This window comes from Girardinichthys multiradiatus, chromosome 17 (genome assembly GCF_021462225.1).
Source record: "Girardinichthys multiradiatus isolate DD_20200921_A chromosome 17, DD_fGirMul_XY1, whole genome shotgun sequence".
Taxonomy (NCBI): Eukaryota; Metazoa; Chordata; class Actinopteri; order Cyprinodontiformes; family Goodeidae; genus Girardinichthys; species Girardinichthys multiradiatus.
The window spans coordinates 3146447-3164946 of NC_061809.1; the positions used below are offsets into that span (position 1 = coordinate 3146447).

The window sequence follows — 18500 nt, forward strand, 5'->3', positions numbered from 1 at the left end:
GTCAGCTGGTGCGTTCTAACGTAGGAATTAAAAAACGCAAAATGGATGAATAAGGAAAGCATGTGCAATATGTTGTCTGTCGTTTTGATTCAGCGCCTTGTTCGGCGAAGTGTAAAACACAAGACAGTTTGTTCCACCTGCAGCATCCGTCTAAGATACTAATTGTTCGTTCAACCAAAGCATCCGTTTAGTTTTCTGATATCAGAGTTTACAAGAAGTCCTGGAATGCAGCACAGCCCCCTGCTGATCAGCAGCGGTAGTGCAGCCACGGCTCCGCGCTGGGACTGGTCGTTTCGCAGCCATTTTCTGTCCAACCAAACAGCCGTCTCAGGAAGGTAACCAACCAGGGCTTCATTGCAGGTTTGTGCCTGGCTCCGGCCAATGATTGCTAACCGATTGCTTGTTAGCTCGAATGGAAATGTCCGTCACTTCCACATTGTTTTCATTAGATGTGTGATTGAACGCATGCTGCTCATCAGGACGCTTCTGCCTGGCGGAATTTCAAAAATAAGTGTTAAAACATTCCGGCCTGGCCACGTCTGTCTCTGCTGTGCGTGACAAAGAGCAGGCCAGTGCAGACGCGGGTCCCAGTGGATTTAAAATGAGGAATTTATGCGAGGGACATTATGTACCTGAATAATTTACCTTCAAAAGGTAATATACCACAGGACATGTGCTTTTTAATTTGCTGAAATCATGGGCTTTTTAGGGACACATCGACGATGCTAGCTCATGGTTATTGGCCTAACAGGAGCTAACATTAGCTAACATATACCCCTGCTTGGCTAACAGCTGCTAGCTAGCGCACAGACACATATTAGATATTAGTACGTTTAAAGTGTAACTACATATAATGCTTCCTTTTCAGATGCATAACCACGACTTTCCACACAACACACCCAGCTTACCACTGCAGAGAGCTAGCAGTATCGGGTTTTTCATTGACGGTAGCTTTAAGAAAGGAACTTTCCATTGTTAACATCAGATAAAATGTTTCTTTTGAAAACAAAGCACGATGTGTTGCTAAAATGGTTCTTTAATTGTAAGTCCGCGTTGATTACAGGTTTAACAGGCAAAATCAATCAAAATGAACGGGCAGGTTGGCGTTTGAAGAAGTTGTAACAGATATTGTAGAATAGAGACGATAATAGTATTTCTATAAAGCAATTTTAGCCGCATATGCGTGTTCGGAAGTCCATAAAGTTGCCTCCGCATTCAGTACGTCAAATAAAAAATGACCAATTTAACAGACTGAATAAATAATTTATAGCAAGATGAGTTCAGTCATGTGAAGAAGTTCGTGATCCCTCACAGATTCCTCCCCGTTTGCTTTTTAGTCACATAATGTTTTAATTTATTTGGGAAAACTGCTATCAAACCCAAGCTGGTCTTATATGAAACTGCAATCACCCCTTAAACCTAATTACTGGTTGTTCCACCCTTAGGAGAAACTACTGCCATTTGGGATAACTGGGAATGTGTTTTTCCATCGGTGTGGAGGGGATTTAGTCCAGCCTTGCAGAGTTCTTTCAATTTAGACAAACTGAAGGCTATCAGAAAATTAACTTGAATGTCATGCCACACAATCTCCTTCAGGATTTTACAGGTGAAAGCAGATGGTTTCATCAGGTCCTGAAGCAGCAAAGCAACTCCAGACCATCAACTAACACCACCGTGTTTGGCTGTCAGCATGATGGTGTAATGAGACACCATTTTGTCTCATTTCTGGATAATGACTCTCAGTGTTGCTTACTGGAGTCCTCTGCTGGCCTTTCTTGAATATGTGCTGTTGCTAATTAAACTCCAGCTGATGGTTTCTTGGTGTTTATTACACACTGGAAAGAACGTGATTGAAGAATGACTTACAGGATTCCACACAAAAAAAAAGTAATAATAAACAGACATATAAATCCTTTTCCTATATCCATACATCTGAGGGATTATGGTGCAAATAATATAACGTTGGATATTGTTTCCATTTACCCTATGAACCAATAAAGTCTTGTTATTTTTTCTCAGATGGACGGAGACAGCTCAACCACAGACGCCTCTCAGCTGGGCATCACAGGAGAATACATGGCTCCCAGTCATTATGTTCTCCAATCCCAGGATGGTATGGAGGAAAAAACTGGATTGGTCTTTTTACTCTCTTAACACTTGGTTCATGAACAGCTCATTTATTTTGTGAAATTGTGCTCTGTAGATGATGGAGAGGAGAACATGAATGACCATGAGGACAGTGGCATCAAGGAGAACTACAGGGAGCAGGACATTTACCTCCCTATTGCCAATGTGGCTCGCATTATGAAGAATGCTGTTCCACAGACTGGAAAGGTTTGTAAGGGACAAGAGAAGACGAAATGATAAAAATCAGAGGCTTGTGTTATTTATGATTGGACAATACTTTATAATATCACTAGAGCTTCCTAAAAATACTAGGATTCACGGTATTAACGTATATCCAGGCTGATTTGTAATGTTTTATCTTACTACAGATGCACCCATCAGGGTTTACCTGCTGTCTTATTGCATTTCTTCAATACTGTGGAATCTAATTTAATCTAATCATACACAAAAAAAAAACCAGATTTTTTAGTGTCGGAGCCAATCGAGAGAAATGGTCCCGATCCGTTTTCTGGCTGAGTGACCGTATATCTCTAGTTATTACAACATGTAAGTTGGGGCTTTAAAGGCTTTCTAACCCTTAATTTTCTTGGATGAAAGAGGCAGCAAACCACTTTTGATTTTTTGTTTTTTGCTGAAGTTGCATTTAAAACAAAGAAACAGATGAATGAATATGGTCTCGAATAATAACGGTTAAAGCAGAAATTAAATAAAGAGACAAATAGACTGATGGGATCATTGAGATGATGAAGAAAAATAAGGGTTAACCACAATTTATATTCTACAATAATCACTATTTCATGTTTTCCAAACATGATGCAGCCTGAATTTTTTCTTTGTCCTTTTCTAATCTTTTAAACTTGACCACAAACACTCAGCCTATAGTTCTATAAAAATGTGTTGAATCACTTTAGAGCAGCCAGTCTCTTTCAAAATAATAATGTTTGGAAATTGTCTTCATCCACTGCACTTATTCGGACGTTTTCTTTGCCATTAACAACACTTTCTTTAAATTATGTAAGTAGTAGTAAAGTTTAAAGTATGAGATATATGTATAAAGTGGTGTCTCCAACATAGAAGAAAATAATAAATCCATCCATTATTACACACTTATTCATGCAGGGTCACTGGGAGAGACTTTGGCTAAACCCTGGGCAGGTTACCATGGCTGTTATGGAAAAAAATGAAATATAGGTCTTATTCTTAATGTTTTTCAAAATAAAAAGTGGTCAGATTGTCCAATACAAGACTGAACTGGGAATAAACAAAAACAGCAATCAGTTCAGTCATCAGTGCAACATTAAAGAGAAACAAATCTCTAATAAACAATTTAGTCAAAATTCAGAGCAACTGTCTAAAGTGTTTATACTGACTGCAGAAATATTATTCAAATGAGCCCAGTTTGTTCTGAGCAGGTGGCATTCTCAGCATTTGACATTGTGAAGCTACTTTGAAATTAACCTCTGAACCAGTCCTCTGCTCCTCTTTCAACCCATAGATCGCAAAAGACGCCAAAGAGTGTGTGCAGGAGTGCGTGAGCGAGTTCATCAGCTTCATCACGTCTGAAGCAAGCGAGCGCTGCCACCAAGAGAAGAGGAAAACCATCAACGGGGAGGACATCCTGTTCGCCATGTCCACGCTGGGCTTCGACATGTACGTGGATCCCCTGAAGCTCTACCTGCAGAAGTTCAGAGAGGTGAGGCCACCTTGACCTTTACACTCAGTGCCATTTCACAGCTCTGTTATCATTTCCAGCTTTCCATTTCATTCTAATTGATTTAATCTATACTGTACTAAAACATACTTTTTTACTGCTATTGCAGTAATTGATCATTTTTGTTGACATGTGCCTGAGTACAAGCATTTATTATTTCTTTGGTTTGTTTTTCCCCTAGGCAATGAAGGGGGAGAAAGGGATGTCAGGGGTGGGCGTAGGGGAAAGCCTGGGTGAGGACCTCACGGACGACGGCTTCAGTGAGTGAAACACTTGACATGCAAGTTAAACTAATAGCTGAAATGTTCTAATTTATGCTCCTGTCTTCTCTGATATTCTGTTCTTTTTATGTCTTTTCTCTCAGCGAATCAGCTTCCAGCTGGGATTATCACATCAGATGGTCAGCAGCAGAATGTTATGGTATACACCACCTCATATCAACAGGTAAAATTCAGATTCACAGTCCCAATCATTTACTATGTTAGGTAAAAAGTGAGGAATTATAAGACAGTGAGTAAATTACACCAGTGCACATAGTTTTTTTCTCTATATACACTGCTCAAAAAAATAAAGGGAACACTTAAACAACACAATATAACTCCAAGTAAATCAAACTTCTGTGAAATCAAACTGTCCACTCAGGAAGCAACACTGATTGACAATCAATTTCACATGTTGTTCAAATGGAATAGACAAGAGGGGGAAATCTTTGGTGATTAGCAAGACACACTCAATAAAGGAGTGGTTCTGCAGGTGGGGACCACAGACCACTTCTCAGTACCGATGCTTTCTGGCTGATGTTTTGGTCACTTTTGAATGTTGGTGGTGCTTTCACACTCGTGGTAGCATGAGACGGACTCTACAACCCACACAAGTGGCTCAGGTAGTGCAGCTCATCCAGGATGGCACATCAATGTGAGCTGTGGCAAGAAGGTTTGCTGTGTCTGTCAGCGTAGTGTCCAGAGCCTGGAGGCGCTACCAGGAGACAGACCAGTACACCACGAGACATGGAGGAGGCCGTAGGAGGGCAACAACCCAGCAGCAGGACCGCTACCTCCGCCTTTGTACAAAGAGGAACAGGAGGAGCACTGCCAGAGCCCTGCAAAATGACCTCCAGCAGACCACAAATGTGCATGTGTCTGCACAAACGGTTAGAAACCGACTCCATGAGGATGGTATGAGGGCCCGACGTCCACAAATGGTTGTTGTGCTCACAGCCCAACACCGTGCAGGACGCTTGGTATTTGCTAGAGAACACCAGGATTGACAAATTCACCACTGGCGCCCTGTGGTCTTCACAGATGAAAGCAGGTTCACACTGAGCACATGTGACAGACGTGACAGAGTCTGGAGACACCGTGGAGAGCAATCTGCTGCCCGCAACATCCTTCAGCATGACTGGTTTGGTAGTGGGTCAGTAATGGTGTGGGGTGGCATGTGTTCGCCAGAGGTAACCTGACTGCCATTAGGTACCGAGATGAGATCCTCAGACCCCTTGTGAGACCATATGCTGGTGCGGTTGGCCCTGGATTCCTCCTAATGCAGGACAACGCTAGACCTCATGTGGCTGGAGGTTGTCAGCAGTTCCTGCAAGATGAAGACATTGAAGCTATGGACTGGCCCGCCCGTTCCCCAGACCTGAATCCGATTGAGCACATCTGGGACATCATGTCTCGCTCCATCCACCAACGTCACGTTGCACCACAGACTGTCCAGGAGTTGGCGGATGCTTTAGTCCAGGTCTGGGAGGAGATCCCTCAGGAGACCATCCACCGTCTCATCAGGAGCATGTCCAGGCGTTGTAGGGAGGTCATTCAGACACGTGGAGGCCACACACAATACTGAGCCTCGTTTTGACTTGTTTTAAGGACATTACATCAAAGTTGGATCAGCCTCTAGTGTGTTTTTACACTTTAATTTTGTGTGTGACTCCAAATCCAGGCCTCCATTGGTTAATAAATTTAATTTCCATTGATGATTTTTGTGTGATTTTGTTGTCAGAACATTTAACTTTGTACAAAACAAAGTATTCAATGAGAATATTTCATTCATTCAGATCTAGGATGTGTTATTTGAGTGTTCTCTTTATTTTTTGGAGCAGTGTATTAGAAGATCATTGAAAAGTGAATTTACTCTAGGAACTAAACAAGTGAGGATTTATTACACACAGGGATATATTTCAGCATTTATTTCTGTTACTTTCTAGTTACAGAAATAACCCAAAACTCAACCACCCATTAACAAATAATAATTCAGTTTCTGTTTTTCCTTCCATTCAACTTTCCATTAATATTGAACTAACATATTTCTTCTGTTCACATCAGTGTGCAGTTAATTTACTCATAAAGTTTGCCATAGTGAGAAAATAACAGATAAATGCACATCTCCATTGTCTAAAACTGAATGTGCTATAGAATAATAATGTCATAGTGGCTAAAGAAAAACACATTTTAAATGAAATTAAAACTTAAGATTAGGAATATGAACCTCAAGCAAGTTATCAACAAGCCAGATGCCAATACAATTCTAAGAGGTAACAGTTTTTATCTCGTGCATCAAGTATAAGGTTAGCAGTAAAAAAGCAGGTGTGTAAAAACCAAATACTTTGTCTTTTGGGATAAGGTTCCCATTTTTATCCAAGCTAAAAAAAACTTTGAAAATGGTTAAACACAGATTAAACGATCTGTTGCTGCTTGTAAAGATGAAACTTTCTTCATGAAAGTCTTTAACGGTTCCTGTTCTGATTTAAACCTTATCCCAAGATTATTTATATAAATAGAGAAAAGATAAAAAGCTGCAGAGTTATCTATAGGAACACACTGGTTTCATCAGGTTAGGTAATTTGGACCCAGGTCAATACAGAGTCACTAAAGCCCATTTGAAATTCTGTTGAGTAGAATAAAAAATGTTCTGGTTGTTCTAATCAAAACCTCCTTTGTTTCAGATTCCCACTGTACAGCAGATCCAGTTTTCATGACGAGCACGAAAACCAGGCCCAAATGCTGGGGTTTTGCTCGGGGCACATGCTCACCTGATGACCTCTGACCCTTCCACTGGGAAAGGCTATCAAATAGATAGGAAGGGAAGCATCCAGAGAAGCCCTCGTGTACAGAGAAATCACTACCTGTTTAGTAGAGTGTGTAGTTTCTATTTGTGAGGTACCAAATGTCTGGGAGGACTTCCAAGTTTGCTGGGAATGCAAGGCTTTATTTTAGGACTAGTCCTCTTACATGATTTAGTGTTGAATTTTGTTTGTGCTTGTGTATTAATGTGTTTGCTTTTATGCATTTTTGATGTATTTCAGTTCAGGGGAGGGTTAGAGAGGGGTAACTAAGGGAGGGATTTCTTTTCAGGCTTATTTTTGAACGCTTGTCGTTACCGCCACATTAGATCAAGCAGCTCTTTTGTAAGTGAACACAGTTGACTCATGTGCTTTAATGTTATGGAAACATTTTGAATAAAAATTCAAACGTGATGTTCTTTTACTTCTGTCATTTACACCTTTGTGTGGGTTCACTGGGAAAGTTTAACCAAATCCACCAAGTTGTACCAAAAAGTCAAAATCAGCCAAATTCAAGCCCTGTTTCATTTTCCTTCGATTTCACAGTTATGCATCCCCTTGTGTTGATCCCTAACATACTGTAAATTCTCAATAAAGTATATTAAAGCTTGTAGCTGTATCAAGAGAAAATATAAAAATTAAAGGGGTATGCATAGTTTTGCAAGGACGTAACATGTCTCCCACCAATATGTGCGACACCTGCCGTTGCCTGTGTTTGCAGTAGCTTGCAGAACGTCCAGGTCATAATCAAGACCATTAGAGGCTCAGATTGGATGACTGTTTTTTTTTTTTAAAACAAGCTATCAACTTCCCATCAATAATTTGACAAACTGTTGGCCACAACATTTACTGTTTGAAACACAATTACTGCTGATGAACAACACAACTGACCTCAACATGCTACTGATTCTAGATGAAAAACTAAGGATTCATTTATACCACAAATGTTCATGTATACTAGAAATGTGAACATATACATGTATATATATATATATATATGTACATATATATTTGGTCTGTACATACAGTACAGACCAAAAGTTTGTACACACCTCATTCAAAGAGGTTTCTTGATTTTCATGACTATGAATATTGTAGCTTCACACTGAAGGCATCAAAACTATGAATTAACACATGTGGAATTATATACTGAACAAAACCGTCTTAGGAAAAGAGTTTAGAATTTTGTAGCTTTGGGTATCTTGTGTCTTCGGTCATGCTGTCATTCTTGAGAAGATACATTCTTTCTATGATATAATGTACATATAAAATGTCATGTTTCCTGTGGGCAGTTCCACTTCCATGGTTCCTGTCTGGAAGCCGCCTCTGTCAGGCCACCGCCCCACAAGGCTCATTTCCTCCTATAGAACCTCAGGGATCGGCCCTTAGACCTTTTCCCCAGGAAGCTCCTGTTGGCTGTTTCCTGAGCCTCTCCCACTCTGTGAATACACAGCACACTTAGTTGTCTGCTGGTTGCCTTTCACATGCCTTGACAGATATTCAGACAGGTACACACACACGTTAGCCCAAGACACCACCTCCTAAAAAATGCATTCACACACAGAACCTAACCTCCACCCTTTCCTTTTTCTCCTTTCCCTCATTTGTCTGTTTACCCTCATCCTCTGACCTCATCCTCCACCTCTACCTTTGTTATAGTATGACTATAAATACTACATTATATTATATAACATAGCATAGAACAACTCAAGATGCCCACACTGGGATGTATTCCCAGATGCAATTCATTGAAGCATGTTAAAGGTACATACAGGTCCTTCTCAAAAAATTAGCATATTGTGATAAAGTTCATTATTTTCCATAATGTAATGATGAAAATGTAACATTAATATATTTTAGATTCATTGCACACTAACTGAAATATTTCAGGTCTTTTATTGTCTTAATACGGATGATTTTGGCATACAGCTCATGAAAACCCAAAATTCCTATCTCACAAAATTAGCATATTTCATCCGACCAATAAAAGAAAAGTGTTTTTAATACAAAAAACGACAACCTTCAAATAATCATGTACAGTTATGCACTCAATACTTGGTCGGGAATCCTTTGGCAGAAATGACTGCTTCAATGCGGCGTGGCATGGAGGCAATCAGCCTGTGGCACTGCTGAGGTCTTATGGAGGCCCAGGATGCTTCGATAGCGGCCTTTAGCTCATCCAGAGTGTTGGGTCTTGAGTCTCTCAACGTTCTCTTCACAATATCCCACAGATTCTCTATGGGGTTCAGGTCAGGAGAGTTGGCAGGCCAATTGAGCACAGTGATACCATGGTCAGTAAACCATTTACCAGTGGTTTTGGCACTGTGAGCAGGTGCCAGGTTGTGCTGAAAAATAAAATCTTCATCTCCATAAAGCTTTTCAGCAGATGGAAGCACGAAGTGCTCCAAAATCTCCTGATAGCTAGCTGCATTGACCCTGCCCTTGATAAAACACAGTGGACCAACACCAGCAGCAGACCATCACTGACTGTGGGTACTTGACACTGGACTTCTGGCATTTTAGCATTTCCTTCTCCCCAGTCTTCCTCCAGACTCTGGCACCTTGATTTCCGAATGACATGCAGAATTTGCTTTCATCCGAAAAAAGTACTTTGGACCACTGAGCAACAGTCCAGTGCTGCTTCTCTGTAGCCCAGGACTGGGGAATGCGGCACCTGTAGCCCATTTCCTGCACACGCCTGTGCACGGTGGCTCTGGATGTTTCTACTCCAGACTCAGTCCACTGCTTCCGCAGGTCCCCCAAGGTCTGGAATCGGCCCTTCTCCACAATCTTCCTCAGGGTCCGGTCACCTCTTCTCGTTGTGCAGCGTTTTCTGCCACACTTTTTCCTTCCCACAGACTTCCCACTGAGGTGCCTTGATACAGCACTCTGGGAACAGCCTATTCGTTCAGAAATTTCTTTCTGTGTCTTACCCTCTTGCTTGAGGGTGTCAATAGTGGCCTTCTGGACAGCAGTCAGGTCGGCAGTCTTACCCATGATTGGGGTTTTGAGTGATGAACCAGGCTGGGAGTTTTAAAGGCCTCAGGAATCTTTTGCAGGTGTTTAGAGTTAACTCGTTGATTCAGATGATTAGGTTCATAGCTCGTTTAGAGACCCTTTTAATGATATGCTAATTTTGTGAGATAGGAATTTTGGGTTTTCATGAGCTGTTTGCCAAAATCATCCGTATTAAGACAATAAAAGACCTGAAATATTTCAGTTAGTGTGCAATGAATCTAAAATATATGAATGTTACATTGTCATCATGACATTATGGAAAATAATTAACTTTATCACAATATGCTAATATTTTGAGAAGGACCTGTAGAGAGGACACTTTCTTAGAGCAATAGTATCACATTTAAAGAGGGGTATTTCTTTCTATAATACAAGTTTTATGAATTCCATCACACAGTTTCTGACAACTAATAGTCCCTACTTGATGGCTTATCAATGATTTTGCCATTATGATATAACTTCCTTGTAAAAGAAAAAAGAAAAACAGCTAAAGAGAAGCTCTGAGCCACTGGTATACCATCTATAGAAAGAAAACATGAATTTATTGGCAGCAGTACCTCAGCCGATGGGCCCTTCAGGAAGAAAATCACAGGTTACAAGGTAAATCATAGGAGCTTAACAAACAACTCAGATTCAGGTCTACTATGAAATGTTCTCTCAGGGCCAGAGTACTCTATTATAATTAAAAAAGAGGTAAAGGAGATATTGAGGTGACTTAGTGCTGTAGAGTTTAGTTGTGCAGAAATCCTTACAATGAGACTACATGGGTGGAGCAGCAACATGAAGACCCGCGCTGATATTTCCTCAACAGAACATAACATTGCAATGAGATCATCAGTGTAAGATTTACATTCATGTCATTCCCCAAATTTAGCCAATTTGTCTAATATGACAGTGGCTTGCAAAAGTTTACATACCTCTGAAAACTGTGGTATTTATTTGAGTTGAGACACATTATTTCCATAAAATCTACAGAATAATTTTATATCCAGTCCAATATTAAAAGGTAAAAACCCCTTCCAAATGTTGTCTCAATATTATTGATCATATATTGATAAATCCCCTTTATCTGATAATTAACAAAATTAAAACTTAGTCTGTTCTAGAACAAGCATGCCAGTGGACCTTGGGGACGAAGTGTGTTTCAAAGCCGTTATAGAACTTATTGGTCACCATTCTATAAAGTATTGAGAGTAATCAGTAATTTAGACTGTGTTTAGGCAGATCATTGACTAAACTCATCAATGTGTCAGGTTGAAATCTTCTTGAACATTAGTGGAATTCTCTTGTGAGATTTCTTTCCTTTAAAAGTAGATATCTAATCACAGAGCTTTACAGAGGACACTTTACATCTGCAGAACATCAACTTGACAGTCTGTTGTGTCAGTCAGGGATGGATCCTTACAGCAGCACCTCCTGATAAAGTGTATCACAGCCTGACAGAGATATCTGTCAATTAACTCGAACCCTGCTGTCATTCCTCTGGACCTATACCTTCCTCTCATTCCCTATAACTGGAGAATGTCCCCTTCCCACACACACACACACACACACCATCCTTCATCCTTCCACTCCTTTCTTGGCCCATCTTATGTCAGCTCCTTCGTTCCTTCATTCTTTGACCTCTCCTCTTTCTTTCTGAAAGGTTCCATGGTGTTTTGTGACTGAGGGATTTCACTGTCAAAGCATGAAAAACACATTTGGATGGAGCAGAACCACCTAACTGATTCTCCTCTAAAAGCTCCTTCAAGTAAAGTCTGCATACTTAGTACAGGCTGCAGCTCCGCCTGGTACCAGGCGGCTGATAACAAGGTGCGGAGTGTTCTGCGTCCTATCATTACTCTTATGTCATGGCGTCTCCCACACAGGACACATGATGAAGAACAGACAAGCAAACAGAAGAGAATGTCTCTCACTGATGAAAGATATGCAGTTCACACGTCAACCATCGGGCTATGAAAGCTGTCTCCCTCAAGAGTTCCAGAGGAATGCAGTTATTTACAGGATTCCTTTATGGAGCTGCAGAAAAACTGTAAATAACCATAATACACTGATGGGATAAACAGTGCCTGTCACATGTTTACCTTTTGGTACAAACGTTTCAATTCAATTCAATTTTATTTACAGTATATAGCGCCAATTCACAACACATTTCATCTTAAGGCACTTTACAAAGTCAATTCAATCGCATCCAGTGCTTCAAGTGGGCCAGTATGCACTGGTACATAGTACTGGCACTTTTAAGTTTCTGACCTCTTCACAGTTTACAGCTTGTAGCCTATTTGTAGCCAGGAGAGGAGAGGAGAGGAGAGGAGAGGAGAGGAGAGGAGAGGAGAGGAGAGGAGAGGAGAGGAGAGGAGAGGAGAGGAGAGGAGAGGAGAGGAGAGGAGAGGAGAGGAGAGGAGGAAAACAGATCATGTTGACCTGGCTCCAAAAGGGCTCACAGAGGGAGTAGAGTTGTACGACAGCAGTAGTACTCTCAAACAGTGCTCTACATATAAAAATGGATGGCTGACTCGGCAAGCTAGTGTTAGCGCATGCACTTCATCGGGGAACCCAATGCTGCACAAATGACTGTTGCTGTCGATTCTGCTGCCGAAAGAGAAGTCAACAAAAACGTAAGACAAGATGACCAGTGGCCAGAGTACAACAGAAATATTGAGCTTTTGATTAATAGATAGATCTATATAAAAATATTACCCGAGTACCGGCATTTATTTTTTTCAACTTAAAGCACTGATCAAATCATACAGATTTAAAGTCAGATACATACATTCCAATTAATTCTAACTATCAAACAGTGCACAGTGCAACAGGCTCATTGTGAGCGGCCATCTGCCATGACCGACAGAAGCACTGATCCATGAGTACTTTCTATAGAAAAGAAAAGTGAAACATTAATGGTATAGCTCGTTTAGTGGCTTCATCTAGGAGAGAAATACATCTAAGCAGATGAACTCTGAGCCAGTTTTCAAGTCTAGAGGATGAAAGAGACCACATACAGTTAGTCCCAATAGAAGCTCAGCCAGCAGCTATGTCTAGGAGAGAGAAAGGGTTAAACACTGAAAGACAGGACCAAGTATTATCTATATAAGGCGAGCATTAAAATTGCACTGACAATTGTGATTTGATTTATTGTGACGCTCTAACCCAATATATCTTAATGAACGCTGGCTGTATGGTTGTTCTCCTCCCGAACAAGCATGTAGGGACAGTTAACAGTTAAACCCATCAAGTTCTTCATTCTGCAGCAATCCCTCATACTGAGAATGCATATGGTGACAGTGAAAAGGAACGACTCCCCTATAACAGGAAGAAACCTTCAGAGGAATCACACTTAGTGTGAGCAGCCATCTGCTGCGACTGTTAGGGAGGGAAAGAAATGCTGAGCCAGATATAGCTTCTGTGAAAAGACAGAAACAGAGAGGGACCATAAAGTTAATGCAATAACCTACGCCTTTCTAACTATAAGCTTTATCAAACGTTTTAAGCCGCATCTGAAAAGTAGACAGGGTGTCTGCCTCACTGACAAAAACTGGGAGCTGGTTCCACAGGAAAGGAGCCTGATAACTAAAGGATCTGCCTCCCATTCTACTTCTAGAGACTCTAGGAACCACCAGTAAACCTGCGAGCCAACAGCAACGCACTCTTATCATATCTCTAATATACGATGCAGCCCCATAATTAAGGGCTTTTTATGTAAGAAGGAGAATTTTAAATTCTACAGTATTCTGATATTATGAAGAAAAGCTAAAACTGGAGAAATGTAATCCCTGTTTTCGAGTCTGATCAGAGTTCTTGCAGCAGGATCTGAAATCTGAAGATTTACAACATGTCTGGATAATAAAGAAGGACCCCAATAATACATAGTCTTTCTGCATCACCTTGTAACAGTAAAATTCTAATTTTGATCATTTTGCAGAGGTGAAAAAGAAACTTGTTAAACATTAGATTTAAATTACATTTCATGGTCAAAAAAAGACAATGGTCAAAGTGTGTATATGTGTACATTTTGATCAAGAGCAAATGGTTTAAATCATATTACTCTGAGATGGAAGAAAATACATCAAATTGATTATTTTTAGAAATTCTAGAAGGATTTCTTCTGTCTTCACAGTTAATATTACATCACACCAAATTCCAGCCTTTTCAACATATCTGGACACTAATGGGGGAAATAAGTGGGATCTCCAGAATATCATTATTCTTAGTGTGAGTGTTTGTGTAGAAAATATTTGTACAAAAGTTCCTTATCTCCTTAGAAGCCTGTTTCCCAAAATGTCAGCAATCTCTGATAGTTGCTGAGGGAAGCTGTGAGAAGCGTTGAAGTGGGAAGTTTAATATTGGTGAAGAGGAGGGGATGATGAGATGGGTATGCTATGTAAGATGCAGAGGGGTGTTTGTGTGTAAAGGGGTAAAGGGGGTTGGGGAGTAAAGAAAGTGTTTAAAGGAGACCCAGAAGATACTGACAAGGTTACTGGTGAGGAGATGGAGTATCAAAGGGGTGGGGGTGGGAGGGTCGGTACAGGGAAGAATGTACGCCTACATTGCTGGCATTCCCGACTCATTGTGAGAGGCTAATTAAGCCTGGGCTGAGGGATGCTGCACAGTAGAGCCCAGAGAAAGGGACAAAACTGAGGAAGCAACGGGCGGCTTGGAGCTGCTAGGCTCACCGATGAGGAATATCAAACATATGAGAGGAAACGACACCGTGTCATCACTTTTCTTTATACAGGGGGTGGCTGAAGCTGAGCTGGTGTTAAAAGTCAGATATAAGCCTGCTACGGCTCAAATTATGGAAATCTGTGCTTTGAAAAAAAAAAAATCAAGATTTGTTTAGGCCTTATTATAAAGCAACCTGTTTTTTTTTTCCAGCTCCTCTTATGTAGTTTGTCCTTTGATATTTTCTGTTTATATGTAAATGTGTATTTCTAAAATCCCTACAAAAGTGTGGATTATAATGTCTGAATCAATATTAAAAGAGAAAGTAGAATGTGGAAAAATAATAGCAAGGATATACCAAGCAGAACTACAACATAAGTACCTCCAACCTGGATGTTATTATTCTCACTTTAACAGATAAAAATAACCAAATGAAATGAGACAATGTTCATTTTTTATTTACTTGTATAATAATTCTGCATGGTAAAAGTTGCCCCATAATTTTGCACACATGAACATTCTCATAAGGAATCCAAAACATCACTTTACATTTTCATTGCTAAATATAAAGTTCTGAGGTTTGTTAACATTTTTGGATTGCCTGAGAGCTCTGTAGTTGGTCAGTACTAAAAATAATCCTCAAACATACAATATTTCTAATATTATACACAGAGTGTATACGAAATGCATTGGTGACAAAGTTAACGGATTACCAACTAATTTGATTATGAGATCATTACGACTTATTATGAACATCCACAGTGGTTGCAAGAAGTACACATACAGGTCCTTCTCAAAATATTAGCATATTGTGATAAAGTTCATTATTTTCCATAATGTCATGATGAAAATTTAACATTCATATATTTTAGATTCATTGCACACTAACTGAAATATTTCAGGTCTTTTATTGTCTTAATACGGATGATTTTAGCATACAGCTCATGAAAACCCAAAATTCCTATCTCACAAAATTAGCATATCATTAAAAGGGTATCTAAACGAGCTATGAACCTAATCATCTGAATCAACGAGTTAACTCTAAACACCTGCAAAAGATTCCTGAGGCCGTTAAAACTCCCAGCCTGGTTCATCACTCAAAACCCCAATCATGGGTAAGACTGCCGACCTGACTGCTGTCCAGAAGGCCACTATTGACACCCTCAAGCAAGAGGGTAAGACACAGAAAGACATTTCTGAACGAATAGGCTGTTCCCAGAGTGCTGTATCAAGGCACCTCAGTGGGAAGTCTGTGGGAAGGAAAAAGTGTGGCAGAAAACGCTGCACAACGAGAAGAGGTGACCGGACCCTGAGGAAGATTGTGGAGAAGGGCCGATTCCAGACCTTGGGGGACCTGGTGGAAGCAGTGGACTGAGTCTGGAGTAGAAACATCCAGAGCCACCGTGCACAGGCGTGTGCAGGAAATGGGCTACAGGTGCCGCATTCCCCAGTCCTGGGCTACAGAGAAGCAGCACTGGACTGTTGCTCAGTGGTCCAAAGTACTTTTTTCGGATGAAAGCAAATTCTGCATGTCATTCGGAAATCAAGGTGCCAGAGTCTGGAGGAAGACTGGGGAGAAGGAAATGCTAAAATGCCAGAAGTCCAGTGTCAAGTACCCACAGTCAGTGATGGTCTGGGGTGCCGTGTCAGCTGCTGGTGTTGGTCCACTGTGTTTTATCAAGGGCAGGGTCAATGCAGCTAGCTATCAGGAGATTTTGGAGCACTTCATGCTTCCATCTGCTGAAAAGCTTTATGGAGATGAAGATTTCATTTTTCAGCACGACCTGGCACCTGCTCACAGTGCCAAAACCACTGGTAAATGGTTTACTGACCATGGTATCACTGTGCTCAATTGGCCTGCCAACTCTCCTGACCTGAACCCCATAGAGAATCTGTGGGATATTGTGAAGAGAACGTTGAGAGACTCAAGACCCAACACTCTGGATGAGCTAAAGGCCGCTATCGAAGCATCCTGGGCCTCCATAAGACCTCAGCAGTGCCACAGGCTGATTGCCTCCATGCCACGCCGCATTGAAGCAGTCATTTCTGCAAAAGGATTCCCGACCAAGTATTGAGTGCATAACTGTACATGATTATTTGAAGGTTGACGTTTTTTGTATTAAAAACACTTTTCTTTTATTGGTCGGATGAAATATGCTAATTTTGTGAAATAGGAATTTTGGGTTTTCATGAGCTGTATGCCAAAATCATCCATATTAAAACAATAAAAGACCTGAAATATTTCAGTTAGTGTGCAATGAATCTAAAATATATGAATGTTAAATTTTCATCATGACATTATGGAAAATAATGAACTTTATCACAATATGCTAATATTTTGAGAAGGACCTGTAGATGAAGCCTTTCTATTCATATTCCTGCACAACACAACAGGTAAAGCAGTAAATTATGCTTTATTGATGAAAAATCACTTGTCAGCTAAATTTCCAGTTGGTTTATGGAAAAAGTTCAATACCCGAGTTTGAAGAAGGAAGACATTCATATCAGTGAAGTTTAAAAATGCCAGTATTGTCATTGTACCTTTGTACAGACCCTCTTCTGCCTTCCTGAGCTTACCAGAAACCTTTTTCAAGATATTATTATTTGAAATATTTCTAACTTAAACATTATCCATGGATAAGCTTTAAAAATCATCATCATTAAAGCACTGATGTCTCTGTTTCAATATAGATCAACTCCAACGAAGAGATACAAAAAGAAGAAAATACTTTACCTCACATAATTACTTATTAATTACTATAAACAATTTCTAAACTATAACACAAGATCATAACTTGCCAAACTAGCAAAAAAGGAAAAGGGGATATAAAGAAAAGACAAGCAATGAGATGTACAAATGGTGGGAGTATAGAAATGAGGAGCTACTTTAGCAGCTGCAGTCCAGCACTTTGCAATTTTTATATTTTAAAAGGCACAGTATTAAAAACGGTTTTTACTTACTTCTTTTCTTTTTGTAATTTTGCGAATAGTGTCACATGGCTGTAAGCACCAATCAGCAGTCTACAGTGATCTAAAGTTAACATCAAAGGGAACGAAGGGCATCCTGCCTGCTTCAACGATGTGTCATAGCTCAGTGACACATCCTTCCCATTCCCCCGTTTCTATCTGTCATTTTCTCTTTGATCGGACGCTGCGCTGCTAAAGGCACCAGACCCTGTCAGCCCAGAGCCCGGCTGGGCTGAGGTCCACTGTCTCAGTCACATGGAAGTGATAGAGGGTAAAATGTTTGCTGAGCTTATGGAATGGAAGCCTCTCCAAGCACAGAGGTAACATTTTCCTGCCAACAGCAGGAATAAGGATTGTGGTCTTAAAAAAATTTTAATTTTTAATTTGTGTAGTAAAAATGTCTTAATTGAAAATAGGTAATTGTCAAATAAAAAAAAGTTTTATAGCAGTGTATGCATATATGTTTCATATTTACTTCCAAATGTTGAATTTAAAATATTTAATTTTGATTGTCAAATAATTTATCAACCTGCTTCCTTCTTTGGTAGCACTGACTGGTTTGTTACATCATAAAACCCAGTGTAAACATTTTGAAGAGTGTCCTTCAGAACCTAGTGGAGCTCTTTTCAGGATAACAGTGGGAGTAAGGAGGTTTTTTTTTTGTTATTTTTGTTTTATGTTAAAATCTGGGTAATTTAGGGAGGCTCCACTTTACCTTAGTGCCCTTTGTATGCCAGTTTTAAATCTGCTTGCAGCAGATGGCAGCATTTTATCCTCTCCTAATGAAAAATATATCAATGAAAACAGCTAAATGAGCAGATTCAAATAGCGCTGGTGAGGCTGTTACACTTACATACAGGTAGGATACAATAATATACACTGCTCAAAAAAATAAAAGGAACACTCAAATAACACATCCTAGATCTGAATGAATGAAATATTCTCATTGAATAC

At 40.1% G+C, this 18500-nt stretch overlaps 1 protein-coding gene across 2 annotated transcripts; it reads left to right on the forward strand.

The window, feature by feature from the left end:
• The first annotated feature begins 221 nt into the window (after nucleotides 1-221).
• On the forward strand, nucleotides 222-7313 carry nfyba (nuclear transcription factor Y, beta a). 2 transcript variants are annotated; one of them, XM_047389241.1, is made up of 7 exons: nucleotides 222-360; nucleotides 2020-2113; nucleotides 2204-2334; nucleotides 3623-3820; nucleotides 4020-4098; nucleotides 4203-4282; nucleotides 6783-7313. In XM_047389241.1, exons 2-7 carry the CDS (start codon nucleotides 2020-2022, stop codon nucleotides 6813-6815), a joined length of 615 nt encoding a protein of 204 aa, XP_047245197.1. In that variant the 5' UTR covers nucleotides 222-360; the 3' UTR covers nucleotides 6816-7313. The 2 variants fall into 2 exon arrangements, with proteins under 2 accessions (XP_047245197.1, XP_047245198.1); XM_047389242.1 differs by lacking the exon at nucleotides 222-360 and adding an exon at nucleotides 377-654.
• Nucleotides 7314-18500: the final 11187 nt, after the last annotated feature.